The 27,374-nt window shown below is 32.7% G+C and overlaps 1 protein-coding gene across 1 annotated transcript in view; it reads right to left on the bottom strand.

The window, feature by feature from the left end:
* The window catches only part of LOC129233774 (uncharacterized), a 203,910-nt gene extending 179,480 nt beyond the window's left edge, over positions 1 to 24,430 (bottom strand). The window contains 1 exon segment of the mRNA XM_054867754.1: positions 24,205 to 24,430. Coding sequence (XP_054723729.1) covers positions 24,205 to 24,234 — 30 coding nt within the window. The 5' untranslated portion in view covers positions 24,235 to 24,430.
* Positions 24,431 to 27,374: the final 2,944 nt, after the last annotated feature.

A 27,374-nucleotide genomic window follows, 5' to 3' on the forward strand; every position in this document is an offset into this window, starting at 1 on the left:
TTCAATGCGTGAAATACACTTGAAGAGGTGTTAGAACCATCTCTAACTTCGGGTAAATTAGCAATACGTCATTTATTTGAAATTCAAATGACAGTTATTAAAATATACAAGAAATAAAATAAAAATATAGATGCATAAATGTTTTGTTTACTTGAAGAAAATCTGCGATTAAAAAATTATTCTCGCAACAGCGGAAGAAAACAAATGCGAACTACTGAAACCAGGTGTTGTGAAAAAAAAAATCAATATCAAATTATGTAAATAAATTAATAAATAATATACAAAATGTAAAAGTTGATTGTTCTTATGAGAGAGAGACTTTTATACTCTATGAAAGGAAAGTGCACAATGCTGGCAAACTGGTTATCACTCCGCCATCTTCCGGTGAAAAGTGTCGGTAAAATTGCTGGCGTCACTTTTTTGTCCACGTCTCATTCCTTTATTCAAATGAATGATCCCGGATTCTGATGGTACGCGCCAAGGCCTTCCCGAATCACGATATCTTTCAAACATCAGACAAAAAAAAAAAAAAAGTTAAAGCGAAAAATGTGCCTGAAAATAAAAATCAACTCGGGGACTGTCCGTAAATTATATCCCACCTTTTACGAAAAAGGAAGTATTGTATTCGCAAAAAAAAAATTCACTCAAAAATCGACCTTAATTTCCATTTTGCTCAACCCCGAATTAATGTTGAGTTTTTCTTTCGACTCGACCACACGCGGATAAGTGAATAGAACGTATAGACACGCGAAATATCCATTTTAACTATTCCCGAGTTAGTTACAACGAGTTTTCTCGTGACGTCAGTATATACGTATGTATGTATGTGCGTATGTATGTCGCATAAATCAAGAACGGTATGTCCTAGAAAGTTGAAATTTGGTACGTTGACTCCTAGTGGGGTCTAGTTGTGCTCATCTCTTTTCGGTTGCATTTGGGTGTTTTTAAGGGGGTCTTTTCCCCCTTTTTGGGAGGAAATCATTTTTAATTTCGATGTAAACTCAAGTGGTGTTACAATTTGGCGGACACTTGGCGATATATCCCCAGTATTTTGGTCGCCAAATTCTGTCGTCAACTTGGCGACAATTTGGGCGATTTTTTTTTAAAAATCTGGTTTCGATTTGGCCACTGTTGGTGATATTTAGAGAGTAAACTATTGAATCACATTAAAATTACCAATAATAGGAAAATGACATTAAATTGCAGTAAAAGGAAGTCATGTGATGCACACATCAGCTCGTTTTCAACAAATTTGACCCCACCCCTTTCATTCGCACGAAGTGTCACATGTCAACTTATTTTCTTACATCCCCTTGTCACCGATAAACACATTGTTTTGAAAATATGTGATGACACACTTATTATTAACCTTCCCCTTCCCCTATCACAATTTCATGAGCACCTTCTCCTCAAAACTTGACATGATTTGTGAACGACCCCTTAGTAGGGGAAAATTAATTCTTGCATCAGTTGCATCTGTTGACAAATGAATGATCATTGTCACTGTTGATGTTTTTGTTCAAATAATATAATTTCAGTACTAAACTATTTCTCTGTACTCTCTGTGTAAAAAATTGTTTTTGTAGAAACAAATAATCTCTCTTTACTAATAACAAAGCTGAAAGTCTGTGTGTCTGGATCTCTGTTACACGCACAGCGCCTATACCGTTCGGCCGATTTTCGAAAAATTTGAACGAAAAATTAGTTCGATTTGACAAAAAATTAGTTCGTAGCATAGATGGGAGCACTTTGAAACGATTTTTCGAAATTTCGATTTTGTTCTTTTTCTATTCCAATTTTAAGGACATTTCACCAAGCAAATTATCATATCGCGGACGAGCAAATTACCATAATGTGGACTAGCAAATTACTGTAACATGAGCGAGCAAATGAACATTGCAAATTGGCGAGATATTCATCATCCATTATTTGTAAATAAGGCGAACCAAATGACCTTTTAATTTTCTACTACGGGGAAAGCCGTGCGGGTGCCACTAGTAAATAAAATAAAAGGAAAAAGAACTAGGCATTGTGGAATCCCGATTTTACGTGTTGGTTGGACTGGTGATAAAAAACGCACCAAGCGGGAAAACGTAAAATCGGAGGCGGAAATAAAACTCGAAGCATATTGTTTATAAATTGACACTTATCCAACGCATTAGTGAGAGAAATAAGTAATATTTACCTGTTTGCTAACCAAGTTTGTTTCTTGGTTTTTAATAGCAAATAAAAGTTGTTTTAGATTTTTGATGCTTTGAATTGGGACGCCTTTCCTTCAGGTAAATGTTGCAGTGACTAAGCTTTTTAAAGAGAAACGAGCTGATGGTGTGCATCACATGACTTCATTTTACACCAATTTAATGTTATTTCCCCACTATTGGCAATTTTAATGTGATTCAACAGTTAACTCTCTAAATGTCACCCACAATGGCCTAATTGAAACCAGATTTTTTAAAAAAAATCGCCAAATTTATCGCCAAGTTTCCGAACAAATTTGGCGACCAAAAGTCTGGCGATATATTGTCAATTGTCCGTCAAATAATAACACCGCTTGAGTTTGCATCGAAATTAACAATGATTTCACCCCAAAAAGGTGTAAAAGACCCCTTTTGAAACATCTGAATGCATCCAAAAGGGGAGGTGCACAACTAAACCCCACTAGGAGTGTACGTACCAAATTTCAACTTTCTAGGACATTCCGTTCTTGAGTTATGCGACATACATACATACATTCGTACATACAGACGTCACGAGAAAACTCGTTGTAATTAACTCGGGATTTGTCAAAATGGATATTTCGGGCCTCTTTACGTTCTTAGATTATATGCACGTGTGGTCGGATAGAAAAAAACAACTCAATATTCATTCGGGAGTGAGCAAAATGGAAATTTAGGTCGATTTTTGAGTGAAAATTTTTTGGGGGATACAATACCTCCTTTTTTGTTAAAGGAAGTTAAAAAAAAAAGCTAGACACAATCGATGTTTTAAATTTTAAACACCAATCTTTCTTCATTGATGTCGTATATTTATTCAGAACTACTGAACTAAAATGAAAATTTTCGAGCTTTTCTCAGATTTTGAGCTTTAGATGGTGACAATGAAGTGAGAGAATCAGCACAACATTTTAAAAAATCGAAATATGGAAGCTGTGTAAAGAATGCATTCAATAGGAAAAACACGGGGAAAAAGTAAAAATTGATAGCAGTATATTTAAAAATACTTATATAGCGAATTTCAACTTTACATAAGCTGTTGAATATATTTCAGAAGACTTTTTTTTTTCAGAAACTAGATGAGTAACTATAATAATAATAGAAAGAGGAAAAACGTAGCATAAACTTATTATGTAGAAAAATGAAAAGTTTATGTTTCAAATATTCTTTAGTGTAAATTATTGCGTAGCACAAACATATTTATCCGGTACAATTAATTATAATAAATTTTTCGAGATTTTTCTCTCCGTGTTTCATTGTTCTCGATTTTTTTTTCAACTTCTATTAAGAAAATGACGAAGACGAAATATTCTCAGTTTACGTAACTACAGTGAAATGTATTTTGTTTCTCAATTATTAATTCCAGCACAACTTCCATTGTGGATGGGAGTTTTTAGCAATCCTTTAGTTAATGGAATGTTTTCTTAAAAAGGATTGTTGATTTAAACAGAAGTCATTTTTTCACAAAATCTTGCACCGGGTGTTAATTTAATTACAAGGATTAACCTAAATACTTCTGCTTTCCAGTGCAAAATACTGCCTTAAAATGTGTTTTCTACTCCCAAGAGGCGCAAAATGTCATCAAATGCTTGACCTATGTTTAAAGATATTTCTAGGAGATTTTCATTCAAGGGGACTGTTGAACATTGTTGATAGAAATGAAATAGTGAAATTCATGTTGGAAGAGTGAAATATACGACAATAGTGAAGCTCCTGACTGATCAATCATTAAAGAAATTAACCTTCTCAGAATGAAATAGATAAAGAAGATTGCAAGGATGGAAGTCTTACGTACTAATACTGCCTTTATTTATTTTTTTATTTTTGCATTTATAATGCTTGCCATTTTGTATTTAAAAAAATAACGAAGCAGTCAAATGTTCCTATTGTGTGTGTGTGTGTTTTACCACGATGATATTTTATGTTTTTTTTAAATACCAAGTGCAACGTATTTGTAAATACAAAGCGTTTAGTCAAGAATATTGACCAAAATTTAATCGACACTGTTGACTAAATTTTTGAAACATATTTCAGATTTTGTATGCCTCCGTGTATGTTTATCACCCATAATGTATTGAGTTTTCATACATTAAGAAAACATTTTTATACATCACTTAAATTCACATGATACGATAACTAATCAACCTTTCAAATAACTTAGTGTATTTTCAGTAAGTTACCACTACTGAACTTACTGAATATACGTGTCTTGCCTTCAAAATTCGAGTTGAACCGAACCATTGCTTTGGTCACTCGTCTGGTCAGTGCTAATTCTGTATTAGCTACCAGTTTGTTTGGTTCTCTTGACTTCCTTAAGAGGTTTTCCATCTCCATTTTAACAAATAATGTTTAAATTTTCTCTGCAGGCGATGAGATCGTTATTAACATAGTGAAATATTAATTAACATTCAAGCAACTAGAACTTTAGCACTGATAATTTTGTTCTTGATGTAGATATCACATAACACAGATGATGTAGTTGAATGTGAGGCAAAGTGATATAGTTAAGATGACTTTAATTTTTCTAATATTTTCTATGAAATCTTACGCTATCTTTCATAGTTTAAATTAATTAATTAATTTATACTTTTTGCGAAAAAATCGACTCAAAGGAAATAGACCAACGCGCACAACCATTTCCTACAGCACAAAATCCTATTTGCAACTTTAAAAAGTTTTTTTATTGAATTTGTTTTCAAATTGTTTGATACTTTTACAAGATAGCCTTTGTTAGTACTTTTGTTCATATTTACCTAGTATTTTTAAAACTTCACGAGATAGTACGCTAAAGTTGGAATAATAGTTTTAAATTACAATTAGCAAATAAGCGAAAGTGTATTAAAACAAATTTAAATTTATTCTAACATAGCACATATCCGCTAAAATGACGGTAACATTTCCAAGATGAAAACACTTCTCGGAACGTGTGAGACAAAAGAAGTAGATTTACTACTGAATGCATTCCTTACTGTTTAAGTTAGCATAGCTCGAGCAGTGAATGACCCTCCCCTCTTTAGTGAATGAATTGCTGGTAATTTGTTTCAAAAAATCAAGTTTCAATTTTTTTTTTTTGATGAATTCGCAACAGTAACTTTCTTTGACAAAATTCCAATAAGGAAACGACGAGCAGTTGTTGCGGTTGTCCACTGGTTGAAATACTCAGCTATTGATTTGGTGCACTTTTTTCCATCTAAACCTCCCCCCAGGGGCGGCATTTCAGCATTTCATTTGGGGGGTCGAGATTCTTAAATGTGTACTACCACAGTGCAGTACCAAGCACACATTCTAACAGGAAGTGGTCATAAAATCGGTTTAATATGAATAAAAATTAGTGTTTAGAAATAATTAAAATTTTGATTCACTTTCTAATAAGTTATACAAAACATCTCGATACTAAAGTTTTTATACCTTTTGGAAAAGTGTTAATGCACGATTTTTGGAATTCGGAAGAGCAGGGAATCATGTTACTAATCTATCAGTGCCCAGTGTCATGCTGTTTTGCCAGTACAACTAAATATAAAAGATGGTGGAAAAGCTCATGCCATTTAGCATGCATGACTTCGTTTGAATATTTTGCCCATTGTGCTTCGAAAATAATTCTCTAACCTCCTGAGACATAAAATATCTTTCTCTACTAGCTGAAATAATTGAAGTAACAAAGTGATGTATGAAAACACTTTTTATATCTTGCTCTTCAAAATCACGCAGGGCAACTTCAAAAATTGTGAGTTGCTTAATTTTTCATCAGTGAATAATCTAGTCTCGTCGGCGCTGTCAGCTTCAATGAGATGTCATCTGCCTCCAGCTCTGTTATTCATTATTCAAGACTGATGAGTCCATAACAAGGACGAAACTGCAGTCTCTGGATGTGATAACTAGTCTGTCGCTATATTGCTTGTAATTTTTCATGCCTCGTGCTAAAAATTTTACTCATAACTGAAACATTTTATTTTTCGTTCCAGATAATATAGAGTCAACCATACAGAAAAATAATTATCATTAAATCTTTATGATTTGTGTTAATTTCATTCGAAACTGAATCTATTACTTCATACAAAATTTAAAAAATCAATATTTAACTTCACATCATCATGTGGATTTTTGTCTTTTTTTTTTTAAAGTTTCACGCTTGATTGAAACACACATCTATGTAAAATCTATTTTCTGTTTCAATTGTAAATTGAACTATGGTAGTGTGGTGCACAGATCAGTTGTAGATTGAACTGTGGCTTGAATAGTTCGAAAATTAAGGGTAACGGATTGAAGATGTTTTAATCGAGTAAAGTATTTTTCAAAAACTTTCTTCAGTACAAAAAAATTGAATAAAAATTCAAACGAAGTCAAGCGAAGAAAAGCTAAAAGGCATGAGCTTTTTCATCATTGAAAGAATCGTTTTGTAATAATTCTTCCAGTCGTCAAATCACTGCTTTGAAGTTATGGAGAAATATTTTTATGGTTTTAACTCTTGAAGACCATTTTGTGTGACTCCGAGCTTGTATAATTATACGCATAACAGGTATTTGTTGATATGTTTTTTTTAATTCAATAATCACATGAATTTTTAAGAAGTTTTTTTGAAAGCATATAATACATTGAGCAGCTGAAAAGTGTTTCTAGCAGAAGAAAGCGGTGGACACTCATTAAATAAATATACATTAAAAAATGAGCGTAAAGTGAATGTAAAATATCAAGAAATTTTCTTGTGAAAACCATGCAGCCACACCACTTTGCACGAGCCTCTCCTATTGGACATACCATCGTTACACTGGGCACACAAGTATGAAATATTTAGCCTATATGAGAAAATGTCTTCTTTAGTTAATAAAATTAACCATGGTTCTCTATCAGTTTTCTATGTTCTGAAAAGGCCGGGAAATACTTCAAGAATTCCTAAGTCATTATGCAAATAACGAAAAACACTTTTTATAGTCTGGGAATGTGTCGAGTTTCATCAAATAGTTACTGAGAACCAGCGAGATTTCTTTTAATGAACATTGATTTCCGACTTACATAAATTGAATTCACCCATTTTCTATCATTCTGCGCAAAAAATTTGGGGGTGCGACCGCCCCCTCTTGACCCCCCTATTTGCCGCCCCTGCCTCCCCCCAAAAAATCTGAAGCAAAAATGAAATTTCTTTCCGTTTTTCGTCAATAGTGATACATGCCAAAAAATACTTTTAATTTCGTGTTCCAAATGCTATATTTTTTAATTATATTATAAATTTCTGAAAATGAAGTTATACTTAAAGGTTCATGCATCGGTACCTTACACAGGAGCTTGCAGCAAACCGTATTATTAGAGTACTGAGCCCGCAACGCGAGTGCAATTAATAAAACTAACATGATTTTCTCAACTATTTCAAAATTTGAGTGAAATTCAATTGAAATAAGTATTGTAGAAATGATAATAACAAGACTATGGTCGATAAAATTCGACGGGAAATTTGCATTTCGTTAAATGTGGTAACTATCGGCTCGTCAGGTCCCATTTAAATATTTGCAAAGTTTGAGAAAATTTTCCCACCCCTTGCTTGAAAAAATCAGACATTTAAAAAAATTAATTTAAAAAATAACTGTTGGGAAAATGAAAGTATTTTCTAGGTCCATGTTATTATTATTTTTTTTGCTTATTATATCAATTTCAGTGACTAAAAGTACTACTTTTGACTGAAAGAAACAATCCCATTTTCCTTATTATTTATGAATCTTTTTTTTTTCTTCAACATCGAACTTCCTCTGTCCGGTCAACAATCGGTCCCAATTAAACCGGATAAGAGAGATGACTTGTCCCGTTAATTTTTTTATTTTTTTTCTTTCAAGGGGAGGTTGAATCGCGTAACCTCCCTCGTGTACGCAACTGGGAAATGGTGGATAAATACGAATTCTAGGAATTCAATTGAGTGTTCATCGTGTCATTGAGTAGAATTAAGAATGCGTTGGAAATCTCCTCTTATTGCCTGTTACGCACTCATGACTTCAGCTATCAGGAAGGAAACACTTCTAATCCACGAGCAAAACAAAAACGAACGTAATGCAGACGATCGGGGAAACGAAAGAAAAAGAAAAAAAAAGGATAAGCTTCAAAAAATAAAAATTCGTTTTCAGACTCATTCATTTCATTAGGTTTCTAGGGAGAAAATATTGAGGTCACGGCTGTAGACACCTGTTGCGTATCTCATCCATGTTGCAGACGACCTTTTAAGGTTAAAGATTTTCAGGAATGTTGCGTTTCTGAGGAGTCTTTATCCTTTTTGCTTTTTGTTAACCATTGATATTTCTTCGTCTTGAATCGTGATTTCAAAATAAATTAAACGGATGACCCTGATTTTGACTCACAAATGGAGAACTTATCCGTTCGGGGATTCCCGTAAAGCCTTTATTTTTTGTTCATGACTTGTTCTTTTAGTGAGCATTGGGACATGTTCAGCTTGATCAAATCAATTATTTTCGAAACATGACATAGTTTCAGCATTAGAGCTTTGTCACAGATTCATGCAGAAAAGCATCGCCAAGGAAGTTCCAATTCAAAATTGTCAAATCCCTTGCTTTCCGAATCTTGTTGATCACTCTGGTAATTTTCAGTTTGAGGAAAAGCTGGGAAATTCCATCATTGAGTTTCAGAGACACTACTGATCATTTTGTCACACTTGGTGAATTGAAATTTGCAGTAATGATCTCAAAATAAATAGTTACGTTTGGTGAACTGAAAGTTGTTGAGTTGACCAATCAATCAGTGTAAACTTTTCTGCAGTGAGATCTAAAGTTTATTTTTATGCTATTAATACATTTAAACACTACAAGATGAACGCACGAGAACATTATAAAGCACAAGATTGGAAAAGCATTTTTAACATGTGCTTTGGTTGTTTAAGTAATTAACAGTCACAGTGGTGCTTCAGTTGCAGTCACAATGGTACTTCATTCCGAAACTCAAACTTTTCCCATTGAAAAGGAGTTTACATTGCAATCCAAATGACGTTTCTGAAACATGTTTTACCAATTTTGTTCCTCACTTGGTTCTTTTGCATTCATTGGGTTTACGCACAAAGGTAACGATTTACGTCTTACTACAAGTTGGTTTTTTTTCCACATACAAATTTCATTTTGTGATGGAAATCCATTAGCTGCGTATACTGAGTTAAAAATGCGACGTTTCTGCTTATTAGTTACAAAAAGTGCTTTCAATAAAATTTCTAGTTAAAAAAATGTTGTTTAATAAACTGTTATGACTCAGAACTGTAAATTTAAATTCAAATATTTTATGTAACATTGCAATAATAAAAATGCATTATTATTATTCAAAGAGGCAGCAAACCGCCGCCCAAAAGGCACAGATATAAAATAATTTTAAAATAAATAAATGAAACTCAATAAAAATTTAAACATTTTCTCAAAATTTAAAAAAAAATTTGCCATAAAAAATGATGATATTAATTAGGATATTAATTAGATATTGTATAAAACTTGTTATTAACAAAAATTATCGACAGTGTGCATTGTTCATGTTATAGAATTTTTTAGAGGAAATAGGGGAAGCTGCTGTACCCACGGAAAAAAACCTACTTTTCAATTTTTGCTGGTCTCTGCGAATGGCTAATCGATCGGTAAAATTTTCTGGCAGAATCGACAACGTATCATCTAATTTGGTAATTTTTGTCAGGTAACAATCACAAAGCTTTCAACTGCAAAATGTTTTTCTTAAAAACCATCTTTTTTGTCCGTGGGTACAGCACCCCATTCATCCCGCGGACAGGTGTCTTTGTACCCATGGACATGTAAAAAAAATATATTAATAGGTTTGAGGAACTGAATTATACTCAATACAATTTCATAAGCCATTTTATGTTAAAACACTTCAAACATCAATTGAAAATAACATTACAAAATATCCAACAGAAATTAAGCTTTGAAAATTAGTCGAAGGTTCTTTCCCCTTTTTTAAAGTTTCTTAATCTTTAACATCAGTCAGTTCTTTAAAAAAATATTTTTCTTAAAATAGTTAATGATGTTATAAATAATTAATGTTTTTAAACAAAAAAAAAAAAAAAAAAAAAAAACTAGATTAATGACTAGTACAGCTCTTTATGTAGCTATATAATAATTTAAATTTATCTGCAAATTGAAACACTGTACGTCGAACTGCGGACCTAAGTAAGAGAGGCATGTTCTAAATGAGCTCTACTTAGGCTATTGAAAAGAATAACAAAGAAATTTACTCCAAGAAATAAATTAAACTTCCCGTTACTAAGACGAAAAAGTGAACACATGCCACTACGTCCCTGTTAAGCCTCGAGTACCACGTGAAAAGTAACCCTTCATGAAAAGCTTTACCAAAATTAAAAGTCTTCAATCCACCACTTTTTCTTGCGACGTTGGTCATCAGTCCGGACAGAAGGTTTGAGTTTCCATCATCCCAAAGAACGCTTCCCCCTTTTAATCCTATTCTCTAATCAGAGACCCCTTGCTGGGACTGAAAAAATTCCGTGGTAAAACGGATTACACCACTTAAAACCATTAGTTTTATAACTAATTGACCAGAACAGAACCAAGATCCGAACATAAACCAACTGATTTACCCAATCTTCGTCATGGTTAAAGATTAAACAAATATGCATTTGCAAGTTCTTATTTATGAATGCGTAAAAGCGAGAGAAATGACCCTCAGTCGAGCAGAAACTATTGACAACGAAACAAATCTCGAGAATTGTTTCCAATCGAGACCGGCTCCCCGGCAGCACGCCTCAGCGACATGACCCTACACCAGCCCAACCCACCTAAAATTGGCCATCTCTGTCGGAGCAAATCTCTCCTTAACTGGCCCATTTCCTCCAATTGACCAATTGTGGGACGATTTTCTCGGTATACGTGCTGGGGATGACAACCTCGCTTGATTCCTGTCGCTAACATCGGAAATACAAAAGTGTGCTGCTCCATCGGTATTGGATTTTCGTCACAGGAAAGAGCGAAAGGCAGCGACATTTTGGCGGAAAAGTTAAAGCAATTTCAATTTACATTCATAATGTTTACAACTGGAACTTCACGTTTTAAGGGTTAACGAACGTGAAACAGTTGCTTGAACAGAGTAAAACTAGTTAGGATTTTTAACTACCATAAGGAATTTAAACTCTTTTGTGTAAAGGTCTTTTCGCTCAATTTTCATTTTGAGCTCAAGTTCATTCAATTTGAAAGTAATTTCCATTTCTCCTTTAGGAGCTCACTGGGAGAAAAGGGGGAAATTCTCAATTTACGGAATGAAACTCCGAATTTTTCCAGATGATAAAACACGATCACACAGATTACACATAAATCATAATCTAATGAAAAAAAAAATATCGGTTAGCAAAAAGAGAAAAAAATCAATATGGTAATACTGTCTCCAAATAGGCCAAATAAGTTATTTTTTGGGGGGCCAAAGTCCGTGACCTCACATCGAGGGTCCTCAGCTTTGCTCTCTTTTACTTTTTGAAAAAACAGCATTGGAATAAGTTGGTTTTCGGGAATAACTAATAAATAATGTTCCTTCACAGGGCAAACACAGATTTAGGAGGTAGGTCATGGGGGCCATGGTTTTCGCTACTTAAATAGGGTAACGACTCCAGTAAATGGCACTTTAAGAGTTTGTCCTTAAACTTACCTCTGTTCTCATTACTCAGAAAAAAATATTCACTTGAAAATATTTTTGTATCAAAGAATGCACATATGTGCATTTATTTAGTTTACTAAAAGCAGAAATATTTGAATAGATATTTTCATAAAAGTATACATATATATATATATATATATATATATATAGTTACCAAAATCACTAGTAATTGGCAATTGATACCCCAGTGTATGACACCTTGTGCTCTAGTGATTGGCACATGTTAATAGGACTAGAAAATCACTTTACTTTTCTCTTTTAGATTACATACAAATTTTATCATTATGAGAAACATAATTAATGTTAATCTAAAGTAGGCAATTTTACATAAATTAATGTTAAATCACACAGTTGAAGTTAAAAAGTATTTTAGAGAAATAAAATAAATCTGGAGCGTTACATGCAAAAAAAATCGAGATTATTGCTGTTTCATCTGTCGATATGCAGTTTTGATTTTCCGAATTATAGTGTTTCCACAGAAAAAGGAATAGTACCCGATGATTCTCAGGGACTATAAAAAATGAAGCGATTCTCTGCAGTCGCACTCTCAATATCTGACTGCGATGGCCAAACATAAGTATTTGTTTTTTATTGTTTCTCTTAAAAATTTAGCAGTAGATTCTGTAGGATTCAAAGCAATAGTAGAACCCGTATAATATTGTTGCTGAAAATGTAACAGAAATCAAACCAGTGACACATTGCACAGCATATTAGTGACTATAGGCACATTTGCCAATTACTGGGGACTAGCAAAAGTGAAGCACCACTAAATGGCATCCATCATTTTTTCAAAAATCCAAAAAGGGACAAAAATATACTTCTACCCACTCAAAGTAACACATTTCAACAAAACAAAACTTTTGACAACCAAAATTTAAAAAATATTTTAAGTCAGATTTTAATGGATTGATGCGCATGCTTTCCTTAAGCCAGAGAAGAAGCTTTTGTAACAAAAATATCTGATCTGACACAAGCCACAATTGTTTCTCTTTCCTGTGCACTGCTAGCATTTAGTAGCATGAATTGAAGTCATAATCTTCAAAGTAAATGTACATTCAATTGGTATATAGCCTTCAGCTTTTAAAAGATTGGATATGAATCTTATTTTAAAACATTTTTGTTGGATATGCCAATCACTGGTGACCTGCCAATTACTGGGGGTTACCCTATCTAACACAACATTTTGGAAACTTCATTTTTTTTTTAGAAATTACCGGGAGAGATCCAGGCCCTCTTTTTTCTACCTAATATTATAACACTTATGATCAACCCTCCATCCAATTTATAAGCTCATATTTTAATACCGATCCTTTCAAAACCAAAATCTGAGTTCGTCCTTGCAGAGGGGACATCCGATTATTATGCTAAACCTTATGATGTCCTCCTCTCCCTTAGAGAGGACGACAGAGAGAAAGGGTTGATGAGTTCGTCCTTGCAGAGGGGACATCCGATTATTATGCTAAACCTTATGATGTCCTCCTCTCCCTTAGAGAGGACGACAGAGAGAAAGGGTTGATTAACTTAGGTTTACGGTCAATCAGGTACAAATTTGACTACACTGGAAAATGAAACGCGAATAATCTCTCTCTCTTTTTTTTTTGTTTATTGGGATAAGAGTTCACATACTCTAAAACGGTAATACTATTCCTTTGTAATATTGTTCAAATGCTAGGTTAAAAAATGCTCCTATCCGTTTATCCATATCTGTAGACACCTCAATGCATCTACTTCAATCTTTATTTACCTATCTGATTTGCTATCTATTTATCTAATAATTTATCTTTCTATTCTTCTTCATTAGCTATATGTATATTTAACCACATATCTATCATCTCGATTGATTCATATCTATCTAACTATATATTATCTGTTGAAATATAAATCTACTTATATATCTATCTTTATACTTATAAATTTACCTATCATTCTATCTATCTCCCCATCTGTATATTCATATCTACTCATACATCTGTTTATATATCAACCTGACTCTTTATCTATGAAATACATAAAATACACCGCCAGCTCAGTCATTCCATCCGATGATTGCAGTTTCGTGCTTATTAGCACTCATCAGCCCGGAATAGGAAGTGACTGAGCTGGAGGTAGAAAACCTCTTAAGAGAGTCAAGATAGCCAAACAAATTGTAATTTATTGAAAAAAACTATCTATCCATCAGTTTTGTTATCTATTGATATCCTTATTTATCTTTGTATTCTTTTGCTATAGTATGTATACTTACCCACTTAAATATAAGGATAGGCAGGTATGAAAGTAGTTGTCACCAGATCTACACATTTATTAAAAAACTTATCCATCTAAATTTGATATCGGTTTACTTATATCTATTTAACTCTGTATTTAACAATTTATCTGTCTATTTATACATAGGTCGACTTATACCTACACATTCTATCTATATCACTTTTCTATCTATCTGCTTATTTATCAATCTATATATGCTCATTCATCCATCGTTTTGCTTATGTATCTACTATTTACCTGATTGCAAGATTTGTAAAACAAATCAATGACCTAAAGCGAGCAAAATCCCAAAATCCGCGTACTTGACTCAAATATGAGTGCGCAAAATGTTTCTGTCGTTAATAGTTCCAAAGTACTATGAATGTCACCAATTGTGAAGTCCCAAATATGGCATAACTTCAAAGTTTACTCTGAATAGTTTTGGAAAAAGCTGGCGCATGATTTAATTTTACAATTCTAATTATTGAAAAGCAAATTTTCGATTGGATCTTCAATATGACATTGAAAGTATCAGACAGTTAAATACGTCAGCAAAATTTATTCTGCTACTGGATACCGCCTCAATTAGCATTAAATGTTCGAATAAAACGTGTTTAGCTTTACATGATTCCAAAATTCGAAAAATGAGGTCATACAATTATCACACGATCTTTTCTGTTTTGTAACGCCATTATTTATGCTTGGCATAAACTCTAATGGAGGAGAAAATGCAATTAATATGAATAATCACGAAAACAAAGGTATTATTTTTTAAAACCTCAGATTACGCTCTTTAAATAAAGCTAATTTGCATTTATAATTATTCAGGGTTATTAATAGCAAATATTTCGATTTCTAATCTATAGGATAAGAAAAACTTACGATATTTTGTAAATGTAACTTCTATTACGACGTAAAACTAACGTTGACTTCAAAGGGAAAAATGATTTCTGTATAAACTTGTACTCTGTAACAACAGTACAGTACTCTTACTGCAACGTATCAGTTGAAAATTTTGTACTAAACTTGCTTTTTTAAAATTACGTTTGAACACAAGAATTTCTTTTTTCAAAAAATATTTTTTTGTTTCAAAATCAATGCACCCGATCGAGAACATTTGTAATGTAGAGGTTATAAATTATGTATAGTTTGTTTCATTGCATCACCTTGGTAACATTGTATTTTTTCCTTAAAAAAAAATATGTGAGCCAAGAAAAAGCTAAAAGGCTGTTAAATGCAAAGCATCAAAGTTTTAAAGAGAATGAAGAAGGAATAACCCCTTAAAATAGTAAGAAGCTACGAAGCAAAATATTCTATGTATGAAGATGCTCCAATGTGTGTTAAAGTTACATCCAGACAAATTTTGAAACTTTTTTTTTCTTCTTTCCTTAAAAAAAAAAAATATGTATAATAATAATAAAGTTCGCTATGAGTGTTGTAAAAGAGAATTTTCAGAAGATTACGATTATGTCTACTGACTCCAGTACGAAAGATCTGCAGGTGCCTCAAACAAAAGCACATTTTGCTAAGTTCGTTCTCTAGAAAAGGACCTAGGGTCGTTTGAAAAGGCGTTTTGTATACTGCAGAAGGAATGCTTATAAACGGTTATCAATCATTCCATCATACAATTAACATGCTCAATAAGTAGGTACATGATAGTAGAAATGTTGATACATTATGCATACTTCTCATTTCTTTACAAAGTTGAGGAGAAAATTATAGCAGAAAATAACAAAGGTTACATGTGCAATACTGCATTTATTTATCTTTCACTTAGTGGTGAACATTCAGCAATAACTTGAAAAAAGACACCCATTACAACTAGTGGCATAGAATTTTCTTCGGCTTTTTTATTTTAAGCTAAATAATAAGTATATTGTTCGCTGAAATGTAGAATTTAATACCAGAGATTAAAGTGAAGAACTAATTTGAATTTTTAGCAAATTAAATGTTAAAAACGTTTTTGTAATGTTAAAAACGAGTTTTTTTTTCTCCAAAGTACACTTTCCAACCCTAGAAATCATTAATAAACACGTGGAATATTTTGGTACTTCGTGTACTATTTGCGTTACATTTGGTTCATACACGTATATTAATCATTTCAATCATTTTCAAGAAAAATGTGCAGATAGACAAAAGAAAAAGCATCATAAAATTATAGCATGGTTTCATTTCATGCAAGGAGAAAACAGCGATGCGTTTCGTTAATATCAGAAACTATTTCTTTCATCAAAACATTTTTTCATCTCCAGTTGTTTAATGAAGCCAGTGTTATAATGTTCACGCATTTTTGTTCCTTCAAAAATCAGTTACACATACGAAAAAATCAACAATTTGAAACTTTTCTTTTTCTAATTAACCTACCTGTTGCAACCATAACCATTAGTAATAAATTTTTGTTAAGTCGAGAATATAACTACTAGTTAATTTGATGTGGGCGATCCACATAATTAAAACAAAAAGGAACATTAATAATATTTCAAGGCAACTTAAAAAAACAATGTGAGCTAATTGTTTTCGTTTACATTGATTCACCTATTATGATTATTTAATTTTTTTGATGCGCAATTTTATTTGCATTGCGTGGCCTTTGAAGCAGGATGGGGCTAGTTTTGACTATTGGAATAAATTGGATTTTGAACACATCCTTATTACTTATTCGTCCGAAATAATAACTAAGAGAAAAAGAGGATGTTATAACGTATCCTCATTGTTTCAAACTTATGCATATTAATACGCTTTTGAGGTATCCAAAAAGCGAAAAACAGAAGCTTCCTATTTTTTATTTAACACACGCCACTGCAAAACCAAATTCGTAATCATTATCCTGACGATTTGTAGGAAAATGAATACAGTTCTCGAATTAAAAAAAAAAAAATCTATGGAGAAATTGCTTAGAGCGTTTTTTGTTTTAGCGCATAAAATGCATAAAATAAAAAATTTGTCTAACTTTTTTTTAAAAATTAGATTATAGATTTAAAGTAAATTAGAATAAAAGATTTAAAGTATGATTACCTTAAAGTCAGACCAAACAACGTAAGTAGAAGCACAAATTTGTAAATTACAGCAGACACGTGTTTCGGCGTTACAGGGAACGCCTTTTTCAATGCAAAAATAATGAGCTTATGGATGAAAAGCTTTTGTCGGATGTCTTTTCATCCATAAGCTCATTATTTTTGCATTGAAAAAGGCGTTCCCTGTAACGCCGAAACACGTGTCTGCTGTAATTTACAAATTTGTGCTTCTACTTACGTTGTTTGGTCTGACTTTACTATTCAGCACAAAGGTATTTATTTATCTTATGATTACCTTGTTTGGATTTTTTCCCCATCAAAGGTGTTAAATTGCCACCCCCAAAAGTGTGCCGCCCGGGCCCCTCCCTAGCTACGCCACTGACTGCAACAATTAATTTATATGAAAGCTGAAAAAAATATTAAAATTCTAAGACAAAATGAAATATTATTTTCAAGTGCGTTGTTTTAGGACAGTGCCGGCTATGCGTTTTTTTTTTTTTTTTTTGAAACGATGTAAATCTTAAAACTGCCGCCTTTACACTTCTGTTTTCAAGTTTTTACACCAAATTTCAACAAAGAACAAACAACGAAGAATTCTCCACCAATAGAATTTTATGCCTGGGGTTAGGTCCCTTGCTTGCTCCCCCTAGATCCGGCACTGTTTTTGGGCAGTAGGGTAAAGAAACTACGATGAATAATCTGTACAATGCTAGTATGTGATATTAGGTTCAATCTAAATGTTTCCTAGCTCAAAATCTAGCAATGTTTTCTTGGTCATAATTTTTGATATTACTTTTTTAAAAATTCATGCACATTTCGTTTTAACTCTTGAGCTTTCGTTTAAAATGTATCCTTTTTGAACAAAAATTATTATTTTACAAGAAGCAAAAATTTAAATGCTTGCTTCGTATGAAATTAAATTTTTAATTATACGATTTTAATAACTTTAGCTAAACAAATATTTTATGCAGCTCAACTGTCATACATGGTTTTCAAACGTTGATCTCAAACTCTAATTATTTCATTCTGATTACTTGCTATACGTAGTCACAATAGTTAAAAACTGTTGGAGATCAAGATTTTTGAACTTATTCAATACACATTGCATCTTCTCTAAAAATAAATTCTCAGGCTAACTACAAATCAATTAATGAAGGCAATGTATAAAAGACAGTTTTTCATTTGTATTTATCACTCTTAAATTTTATCCAGTACATTTTCAACATTTTTCCAATTAAAGAAAAGCTTCAAGGTCGAGAAAAATTCCGTTACTATTATGGCTGTCTATTTTTTTTTAAATCACAATGTTCTTAAAATTTTGCATTTCGTATTTATAATTATTTTATACAATATGATAAGAGATTTTTTTTACGTCTCTACTAGCGTATTTCTTACACAGAAAATAGGAAACACTTGTAAAGCTTCAAACATTTAATCAAACTTATTTTCACGTTTTGTATATTAAATTAGCAATTAGCTTTGGAGAAACGAAGAAAAAAGTAACCGGAGTTTTAAAAATATTACATTTGAGTGTTTTTCTTTAAATACAAAATGTCAGAAATAATCTAAATTTAAAAAATCAAAATACATCACCACCTTACAACCTCATTAATCCGGACTAATAGGGATCCAGGCCGTCCGAATTAATGAAAGTACAGAGTAAACAAAATAACCTACAAATTGAGCCAATGTACATAAACAACTGTACACAGTAAAAATTGTATTTTGAAGTCAATAGAAAGAAATATAAAACTGCATAAGGGAACATTTAAAAAAATGTATTAGAAATATACAAAAGATAGCGTTCAAAAATACATTATTGTGATTGCTCGTTTTTGTTTATACAGTATGTATGTACACCTAAATGATTATCGGATTAAGCGAAATCCGGTTTAGTAAGATACAGATTAATATGGTTTACTGAAGTTCACAATAATTGTTTCTTTGCCATCTTCCATTTTTTCTTAAGAAAATATTTTTTTCTCTGGGATTGATCACTATTATGGTATTCGCTGGTTTCGTAGACCGCTAATATAAATTTCAATCTTTCAAAAAATCTCGCGAATATTCACGCCTTGAACAAAATTCTAGCAATATCTCTGATATATGCTGAACAATAATAATTTCCCATTCATGGAATGGTCTAAATTTGCATCGAAAAGGTTAAATTTGTAACAGGATTCAGTAGGTCTCACAGAGGAAAATGTTTTAATACACAGGTTGTCTGAAAAGTCTTTAGCACATGTTAAAAATTCAAAGAAAAGTAACAAATTGTAGTATCAATATGCGGTTTGCACCATACTAACTTTTCATAACATCGTAAAAAGTTAAAAAACGGCTAATTAAAAAAGAGAAAAAATTACATCTATAAGTAATCGCTGTATCGTCACAGTAAGAATTTTTTTTTCTTACTGTGACGATACAGCCATCAATGTTTATTACTTATAATTACACATTTTTTTCCCGTTTTTTACGATGCCAAAAAAAAATCTTGAACCTGTGAAGTATTATGGAGCAAATCGCATATTAATCCGACAATTTGTTGCTTTTTGATGAATTTTTAAAATGTGTCAAGGACTTTTCGGGCATCCTGTATGATGAAATATATTTTCAGCATATTCGCAAATTATACAAGGAGTTTTGAAGATTAACCAGCATTTTATTAAGATGAAAAAAGAAAAAAAATCGCATGTGCAATTTGAAACCCCCCCTCCCCTTCACGTGTTTAAAAAATAAAACGCATAAGTTGAAAAACTTAGAGAATTGTAACTAGTAACAGGCAATAACCCTTGTAATATGCAAGGCAATGTTAATTGATTGGCCCTTATATCAGACAAATCTAGTGCAACTGGTGTTATAAAAGAAAAACTTACATCTATAAGTAATCGCTGTATCGTCACAGTAAGAATTTTTTTTTCTGAAAGTATGAAAAATAATTTCCACTCATTGCTTGTTTCAAAAACCTTGAAGTATCAGAGGAAAGGCAGGAAAAGTGAGAAAGCGAGAACGATGTTTGTAACCAAAATATTTGAGTAACTATTTTTCCCATTGTAAAAATGCTTTCTTTAATATCCTTACACATGAAGCTATGTTGTTCCGCATCGTAAATAACTTTAGTTTCACTCATGTTCTTTTAGAGTTCTACATATTTTTATAAATGGAGTTTAATAATATGATTAAATGCAATTGAAAAGTTTATTTTTTAGCGGAAAAAACTTTGCAGCAACATTAAAAATGAGCAAGTAATAAGAATTTCTGGATCTGCAGCAATTAGAATTGTTAGAAGTTATTATTGCTATTTGTACCTTTTTAAGGCTCGTAATGTTTGTAATCCATTCAAATGGGTGAAAACTGAATCCTTCTTTAACATTTTTTTAAAACCGAAACAATGGAATACATTTAACAGCAGATTCAATACTTTCATTCAAAAAATAAATAGCAACATTAAATAAATAAATAAATTAGTGATTTTTTAAAAATAAATGCCGTTCGGGAAAGGCGACTTAGTTTTTTTTAATGAGAGGAATTACACCCCACCTGTGTTTGTGCTTCGAACGATTTTCAGTTGTTGTACTAGGACTATCTTTGCTTGCTTCAATATATTTGATAAAATTTGAAATTTACAACTCTGCCAAGAAAACATTAAAAAACGAAATAAACATCAGCACACCTTTCTCAAAACATGAAAAATAGTACGCAAAGATGAAAACACAGAAACAGACATAAAACAGACACAGGAACTATGGATTTTGTGCAACACTTGCACTCTATTTTAATCGAAATACGGTTTTATGTTCTTTATTTTCTTTTTTCGGTCAATCCGTTAGCTTTTCTGAATTTTACCGACTGCAACTGACCTCGTTTGGCTCGCTTTTGAGCCGAATCTCGATTCTAAGCTAACGTATGAAGTTGCAGCTCCAGCGTTATTGTTTTTCACCGCAACTGTAAACAGCATTTCATGCTTGAAAAATAGATTCTGCGCATGACATGTTCTGTTATCCATCTCACGTTTGACAACGTTTGATTGCTAATACTAGATTATAAGTTGCCATTTTTTGTTCCACTTAAAAACTGACAAATATCAAATCGAAGAAAAGTGAAGAACATGCAAGAATTAAAATCAGGAAAAGAATAATAATTTGTGAATTACATTTTTCTTCCAATATTTTAATAAATAATGGGAATAAAAAATATCCAAAGGTTTCACCTATTTATTTATTTTTCATAGGATATTTAACGCAAACGTAAGCAAGAAATTAGCTTAGAAACAACATAAATCTAAAATATTCAAAATTTAAGATATTCTAAACATTTGTTTAGAATATCTCATAGGACAAAGAAAATTTTAAGCCCATTTCTTCGGAATAACAAAATAACTTAGCAATTAGGAATACATTTGTGGACATAGTTACATGAAAAAGTACTCGTAGACAAATAAAAACATTTTTGAAAAAGGCGCCAGAAGCGCCCAATCTTTTACATCCGAACTTGACCAGAAGCCCCCCGAACGTTTTTCGGAACAGAGAACTCTCAGTTTACCGAATGAAAATCCTAATTTCACCGAATGATAAAATACGAGCATACACATTGCCCATAAGCCCAAATCTAATGAAAAAAGCCATTATACATCATTTTACAAAACGCAATAATGCAATCCTATTTACAAATTTGACGAAACATCAGACGAAATTCGTGCAGTAAGGGCAACTTTTGGGAGGTCACAGTGACCTCCTATGGCGTACTATCAAGAAGCCCCTTCAAATGACATTTGTGTGTGAGCATACAGTGGAAATACTGTATCATTTGAAACATTATTTGAAGCATATATTTAAGAAAATCACAAATAGGTCAAAAATGTGTTGATACTATGTTGAAAATAAACTTCAAACGGGCGACAATTAATATCATGGTCATGCAAACGTAACACAACCTTCGGAAAAAATTATCATGAACTGCTGTGAACTAGATAACGTATTTCACAATCACTTTCACTTTCAACAAATTTATTTTAGATTTTTTTTTTTTTTTTACGAAAATGTTTCTAAACAGAAATAATCATTACATTGGTTAAAAAAAAAAAACTAGGAAAATGTACAGCTAAAAGTACACCGAAATCAGTACTTTTCAACATTAATCAAATGAGAATCAATTTTATTTCATATGAACTGAATAGACATAAAAAATGTATTAAAAGAGTACTTAATAACTTCACCGAATAAACGAAAACAGAATATGACTATGTAAAGTTATATTACAATTTAAATTGAATCAGTGAGAAGCAAAGGGTTGTAGGTGTACATTTTCAAGTTTTGAGTAAGGCACATTTAAAGTTGCGGGGCTCGGTAGGCGTTCACTGAAATGCTTTTCTAAATCACGATGTGTAACAGAACCTACCAGGGCTACTAGTACTACCTCTTGCCCCCAAGACAGAGGGGATGTTCACTTACCATTTGTACTTATTACCTCCAAATTTTTAATTTTGTCGCTTACATCCCTTTGCTTCTCATTGCCTCAATTAATATAGGTCAAGTAATTTTCACATAAATTTGTTGATGAGTCTCCCTTGGAGAGCACTTCAGTATTTTACTACGTTTAGCTTAATTTAGGCTTATACGGTAAAATTTTGTATAATAATATACAAACATAAAAACGTTGCATTCATTCTGATGTAAGAGAACTGAAAATTAATGAACAAAGTGACTTTTTTTCGTATAGTTCAATTGGTTGAGTACTGTAATTACCAAATTAAGTTCTTTTTGTGGGTCTCTTATTCATGTTTGTGACATGTATACAATTAATCAAAATGCGGTAGATAAGCTAACAAACTATTTTAAAATCACATTATTCTATTGAATTTTATTCAAAAAATTTTCTGCTTAGAAAAAGTTTTGAGAATGTATACATTTTTCCTAAACATATCACATTGCCAAACAAGAGAAAAATACAATTAAAAATTCACATAATGTAAGTATTGAGATAATATTTGTTTTAAATTATATTAAAAATTACTCTACAAGCAAATGAAAATCAAAATGTCTGATGACTTATCTTATTTTATATCTCGAATTTATAAATGACTGCCCAAATTTCATACGACAGCTTTGGTAGTTCATGTTTTTGAAACGTCTATTTTATCTATCTTTTACATGATATCATAATTGATAGTGAAATACTCATTCGAAATTATTAAAAACATATATACACAGATAGATGAAATGAGTAAAGCATAAAGATAATTTTTCTCCTGATAATATAAATTATCTTTTTCTAATTTTCATTCAAAATTCAGATATATTAGTAAATTTCCAAAATTTACCTTGCGTGAAATTTATTTTTAAAAAATGCTTAGAAATTAGGATACACTGTGCTTGGACATGGGATATGTTATGACCCTACATTCCTTTCACTTAAAAGTACCTCCTTTTTCTGGATATGTTTTTTTTTTCTCTTTTGCAGTTTATATTTTCAAAAAGTACTATTAATCAAATAGAATATGCTTAAACTACAAAATCACGCTTAACAGCACATATGATTAAAAATTAAAGAAAATTTAAATGCAGAAAGCATTTAAATAAATTAATCTCTTTCTTAATCCTATTTCTATGTTTACAGAACTGCAGTAAGAAACACGAAGAGAATATTACAAAAACGCAACCTCATTGTTTGCAAATGGAAATCATTGCGATATGTGTGGTAAAAAAAATGTGTTATACACAAAAGAAAAGAAAAGAAAAGAAAAAAAGAGGGGGGGGGGTCTTTTTCCAGACACAAACTCAAATTAAGTAAATTAATGAAAGAGTTTTTTCTATACAAATTTTTATTCCAAACAGCATTTCTGCAAGTGAAAAAAAAATTTTTTGAAAGATTTATTTTTTTAACTGTCGGTGTATTAAATATCCAGAATATGATAGCTAAATTTAAGAGAAAGATGGAGAAAATTTTCTACCCGTACTGATTTTATATTTTCGTACTGCAATAAAAAATATCAGCAAACAATTCGATCAGTGATTACAGCGCATGATCTGGCATAAGCCATTGCCACTATAAAAACAATTTCATCGGAATGTGATCTCAAGTGAAGAACTTACCAGATGGTCCGTGCCATTCACATCTGCCATTGATGCTGTTTTGCGCTAAAATCACTTTTACTTTCAGCACATGTTTCCCGAAATTCGTCCTCACAATGCACTGCCTCTCAATACACGAAAAGAATCCTCAAAATTCGAGCAACGAATCATATTCCATTAGTCAAAGCGACGTAATTCGCTTGCTGAGATTTTTGTCCAAATAACTGCAAAAATCATTAGACGTGGTCTTTTGCGCTCAGGTGTACCGCTTAACTGTTGCTCCGAACTTCGAGACAGGTTGCCCTAATGGGAAATGGGGAAAAAAACATTTATTCTGTCGCCAAAAGAGTGGCTAACAGGTGCGCCAAACGGTTTGGCGATTTCTGAAATTCTTGATATTGCTGTGCGGAAGGTTGCTATTCCACGGAATCGCGCTGGTAATCACACTCAGCTAGATATTGGGAATCGGGAGATGAGGACTGAATCCGCAGGTCTTAACACTCGTGAGGATGGAGCGGAGGAAACGAGACTCATGTTCTGGGCTGTGGAGTCGGAGTCAGACTGATTTTGGGGAAGTGAAGAGGGAGGTTTCAAAATTCCAGGAGTCGGAATGGGTCAGTTTCCCTCTGAACTCTCAACTGTTCGGGGGATCTGCGGAGTCAGAGTCGGACTGATTTCGGAGTCAAAGGGTCGGAGTGGTTGTTTTGCTTTCCGAATCTTCAACTCTTCGGTGGCGTCGGAGTTGGACTGATTTTGGGATAAAAGAGTCGTAGTTGATCATCCTCTCCCCCCCCCCCCCGGATCTTTGGCTCTTCGTGGATGCGGAGTCGGACGGACTGATCTTGGGGAAAAGAGTTGGAGTCGATCATTTTCTCTCCGAATCTTCCAACTCTTCAGTGGCAGCCGTGTCGGAGTCTGAGTGATTTTGTGATAACAGAGTCGGAGTCAATCATTTTCCCTTCGGATCTTTGGCTCTTTGGGGGACACGGAATCGGACGGACTGAGCTTGGTGTCTGAGACTTTCAAGTTTCAGGAGGTGGAATCGGTGTTTTCCCTCCGACTCCGAAGCGTTGCTCTGTTTTCACACATTTTTTCATATCATTGTTTACGAATTTACATACAAATTTACTTCAATATCATATTCAGCTAACCTAAATTTGAAATATCTACGACAGTTTTTTTTTTCTTGCCATTTCTACAGGCAAAAAAAAAAAAAAAAAAAACTAGCGGTATAGCTAACGTGTTAAAATACAGTAGACCCTCGTTTTACGCGGGTTTATTTTACGTGGTTTCGATCATACGCGGTTTAAGATTTGACACCTTTATTTTATTTTACGCGGATGAGTTTCGGTTTTGCGCGGATGCGGCAATGCAAACAGATAAAATTTTCCCCTCTTTCAAAATTCAAACTCCTAAAAGTTTCAGATCACGCGTAATCAACTGCATTTTGGCGTGCTAATAATCCAGCTTGGGCCACTGGAGACATTTTATGCGATTGGTTCCAGAGCTCTTTCCAGAAGTAAAGTTATTAAACTCACACAGTTCAGAACTCAGTGGAAGAAGAGCTTTCAAGAGCGACAAAGTAGGCTAAAACTAACGAGGCTACAGACGTCGGTGATGCACTACCAAAAACGTTCACATTGAAAATTTTGGGCCATTCCTAGACAATAGAAATGATTTTTCTGATTTGTTAGTGAAGCAAGATTCTACCTTAGAAATGACGCAAGTGATGATGGATGCGTTAATGCTCTGCAAAGAATTACAGAGAAAAATTCTTAATGACTGCCAAAAGACTATCATAGCTAGCTTCTCTTTATAAACAGAACACGAAATTAATTTATATTTTCTTTATTCATGTTGTGCATAAAAGTCGATATAAGTACACATTAGACTTATTATACAATTAGTTATCACTAGAATTAAGTATTTTGTTATCTACGGAATCAATCCCCTATTTTAACACTAATATTAGGCCTCAATTTACGCGGTTTCGATTAATGCGGCGATTCCGTGGAACATAACCCCCGCGTAAAATGGGGGTCTACTGTAGACAAAAAAGAAAAAGAAAAGGAAAAGGAAGAGAGAAGAAAGAAAAACTGTTTCTTTAAGTTGACCGCCATTTTTTTTTCTATCTTAATGTGAAGCAGTGAAAAGAAAAGAGGTGGAAGAAAACTTTTTAAGTTACAAACCGTAAGTAGGCTATCATGTTATTGAAAAATATTTCTTGGTCATACTGTATAGCAGAATTACTATTGTAAATCTACTACTATCACCATCTCTTGCTCCATAACAAATGATAGTTTCTCCCTGCTTTCTTTACAAGTTAACTCCGTTTTTGTTTTGCCACTCACACAATATAATATACTGAAATTTGATTATCTGTTTGGAACAGGGGGTTACAAACATTAAAATAACTTTCCAAAAATTCAAAAAAATTTAATTCCGATTTCAAGCCAAATTTCTTTACAAAATACCCAGTATAGAAAAACATTTTCGCAACAGTTTGATAATTTATTACCACTTTAAAGAGTGAAAAGAACTACATAGTAAATTTTAGTGACTAGAAATTTGCATAATGTGTGGTGGAACGTCCGTGATAAAGGTTTTTAGCTTTAAAAATTCAAGATTTATCTATTTACTTGAAAAAAAATTTAGAAACCATCTAAATAAGTATAAACGTGCTGATGTGTGCATCACATGACTTCCTTTTACCCCAATTTAATGTCATTTCCCCATTACTGGCAAATTTAATGTGATTCAATAGTTTACTCTCTAAATATCACGAACAGTGGCGAAATTAAAATCAGATTTTTAAAAAAAATCGCCAAATTTGTAGCCAAGTTGACGACAAAACTTGGCAACCAACAGATTTTTGATCTATCGCCAAGTGTTCGCCAAATTGTAACACCACTTCAGTTTACATCGAAATTAACAATGATTTCCCCCTAAAAAGGGGCAAAAGAGCCCTTTAGAAACACCCGAATGCAACCAAAAGGGGAGGTGCACAACTAGACCCCACTAGGAGTCTACGTACCAAATTTCAACTTTCTAGGACATACCGTTCTTGAGTTATGCGACATACATACGCACATACATATATACGTACATACAGACTTCACGAGAAAATTCGTTGTAATTAACTCGGGAATCGTCAAAATAGATATTTCGCGTGTCTATACGTTCTTAAGCAC

This window comes from Uloborus diversus, chromosome 1, assembly GCF_026930045.1.
Source record: "Uloborus diversus isolate 005 chromosome 1, Udiv.v.3.1, whole genome shotgun sequence".
In the NCBI taxonomy this organism is placed as follows: Eukaryota; Metazoa; Arthropoda; class Arachnida; order Araneae; family Uloboridae; genus Uloborus; species Uloborus diversus.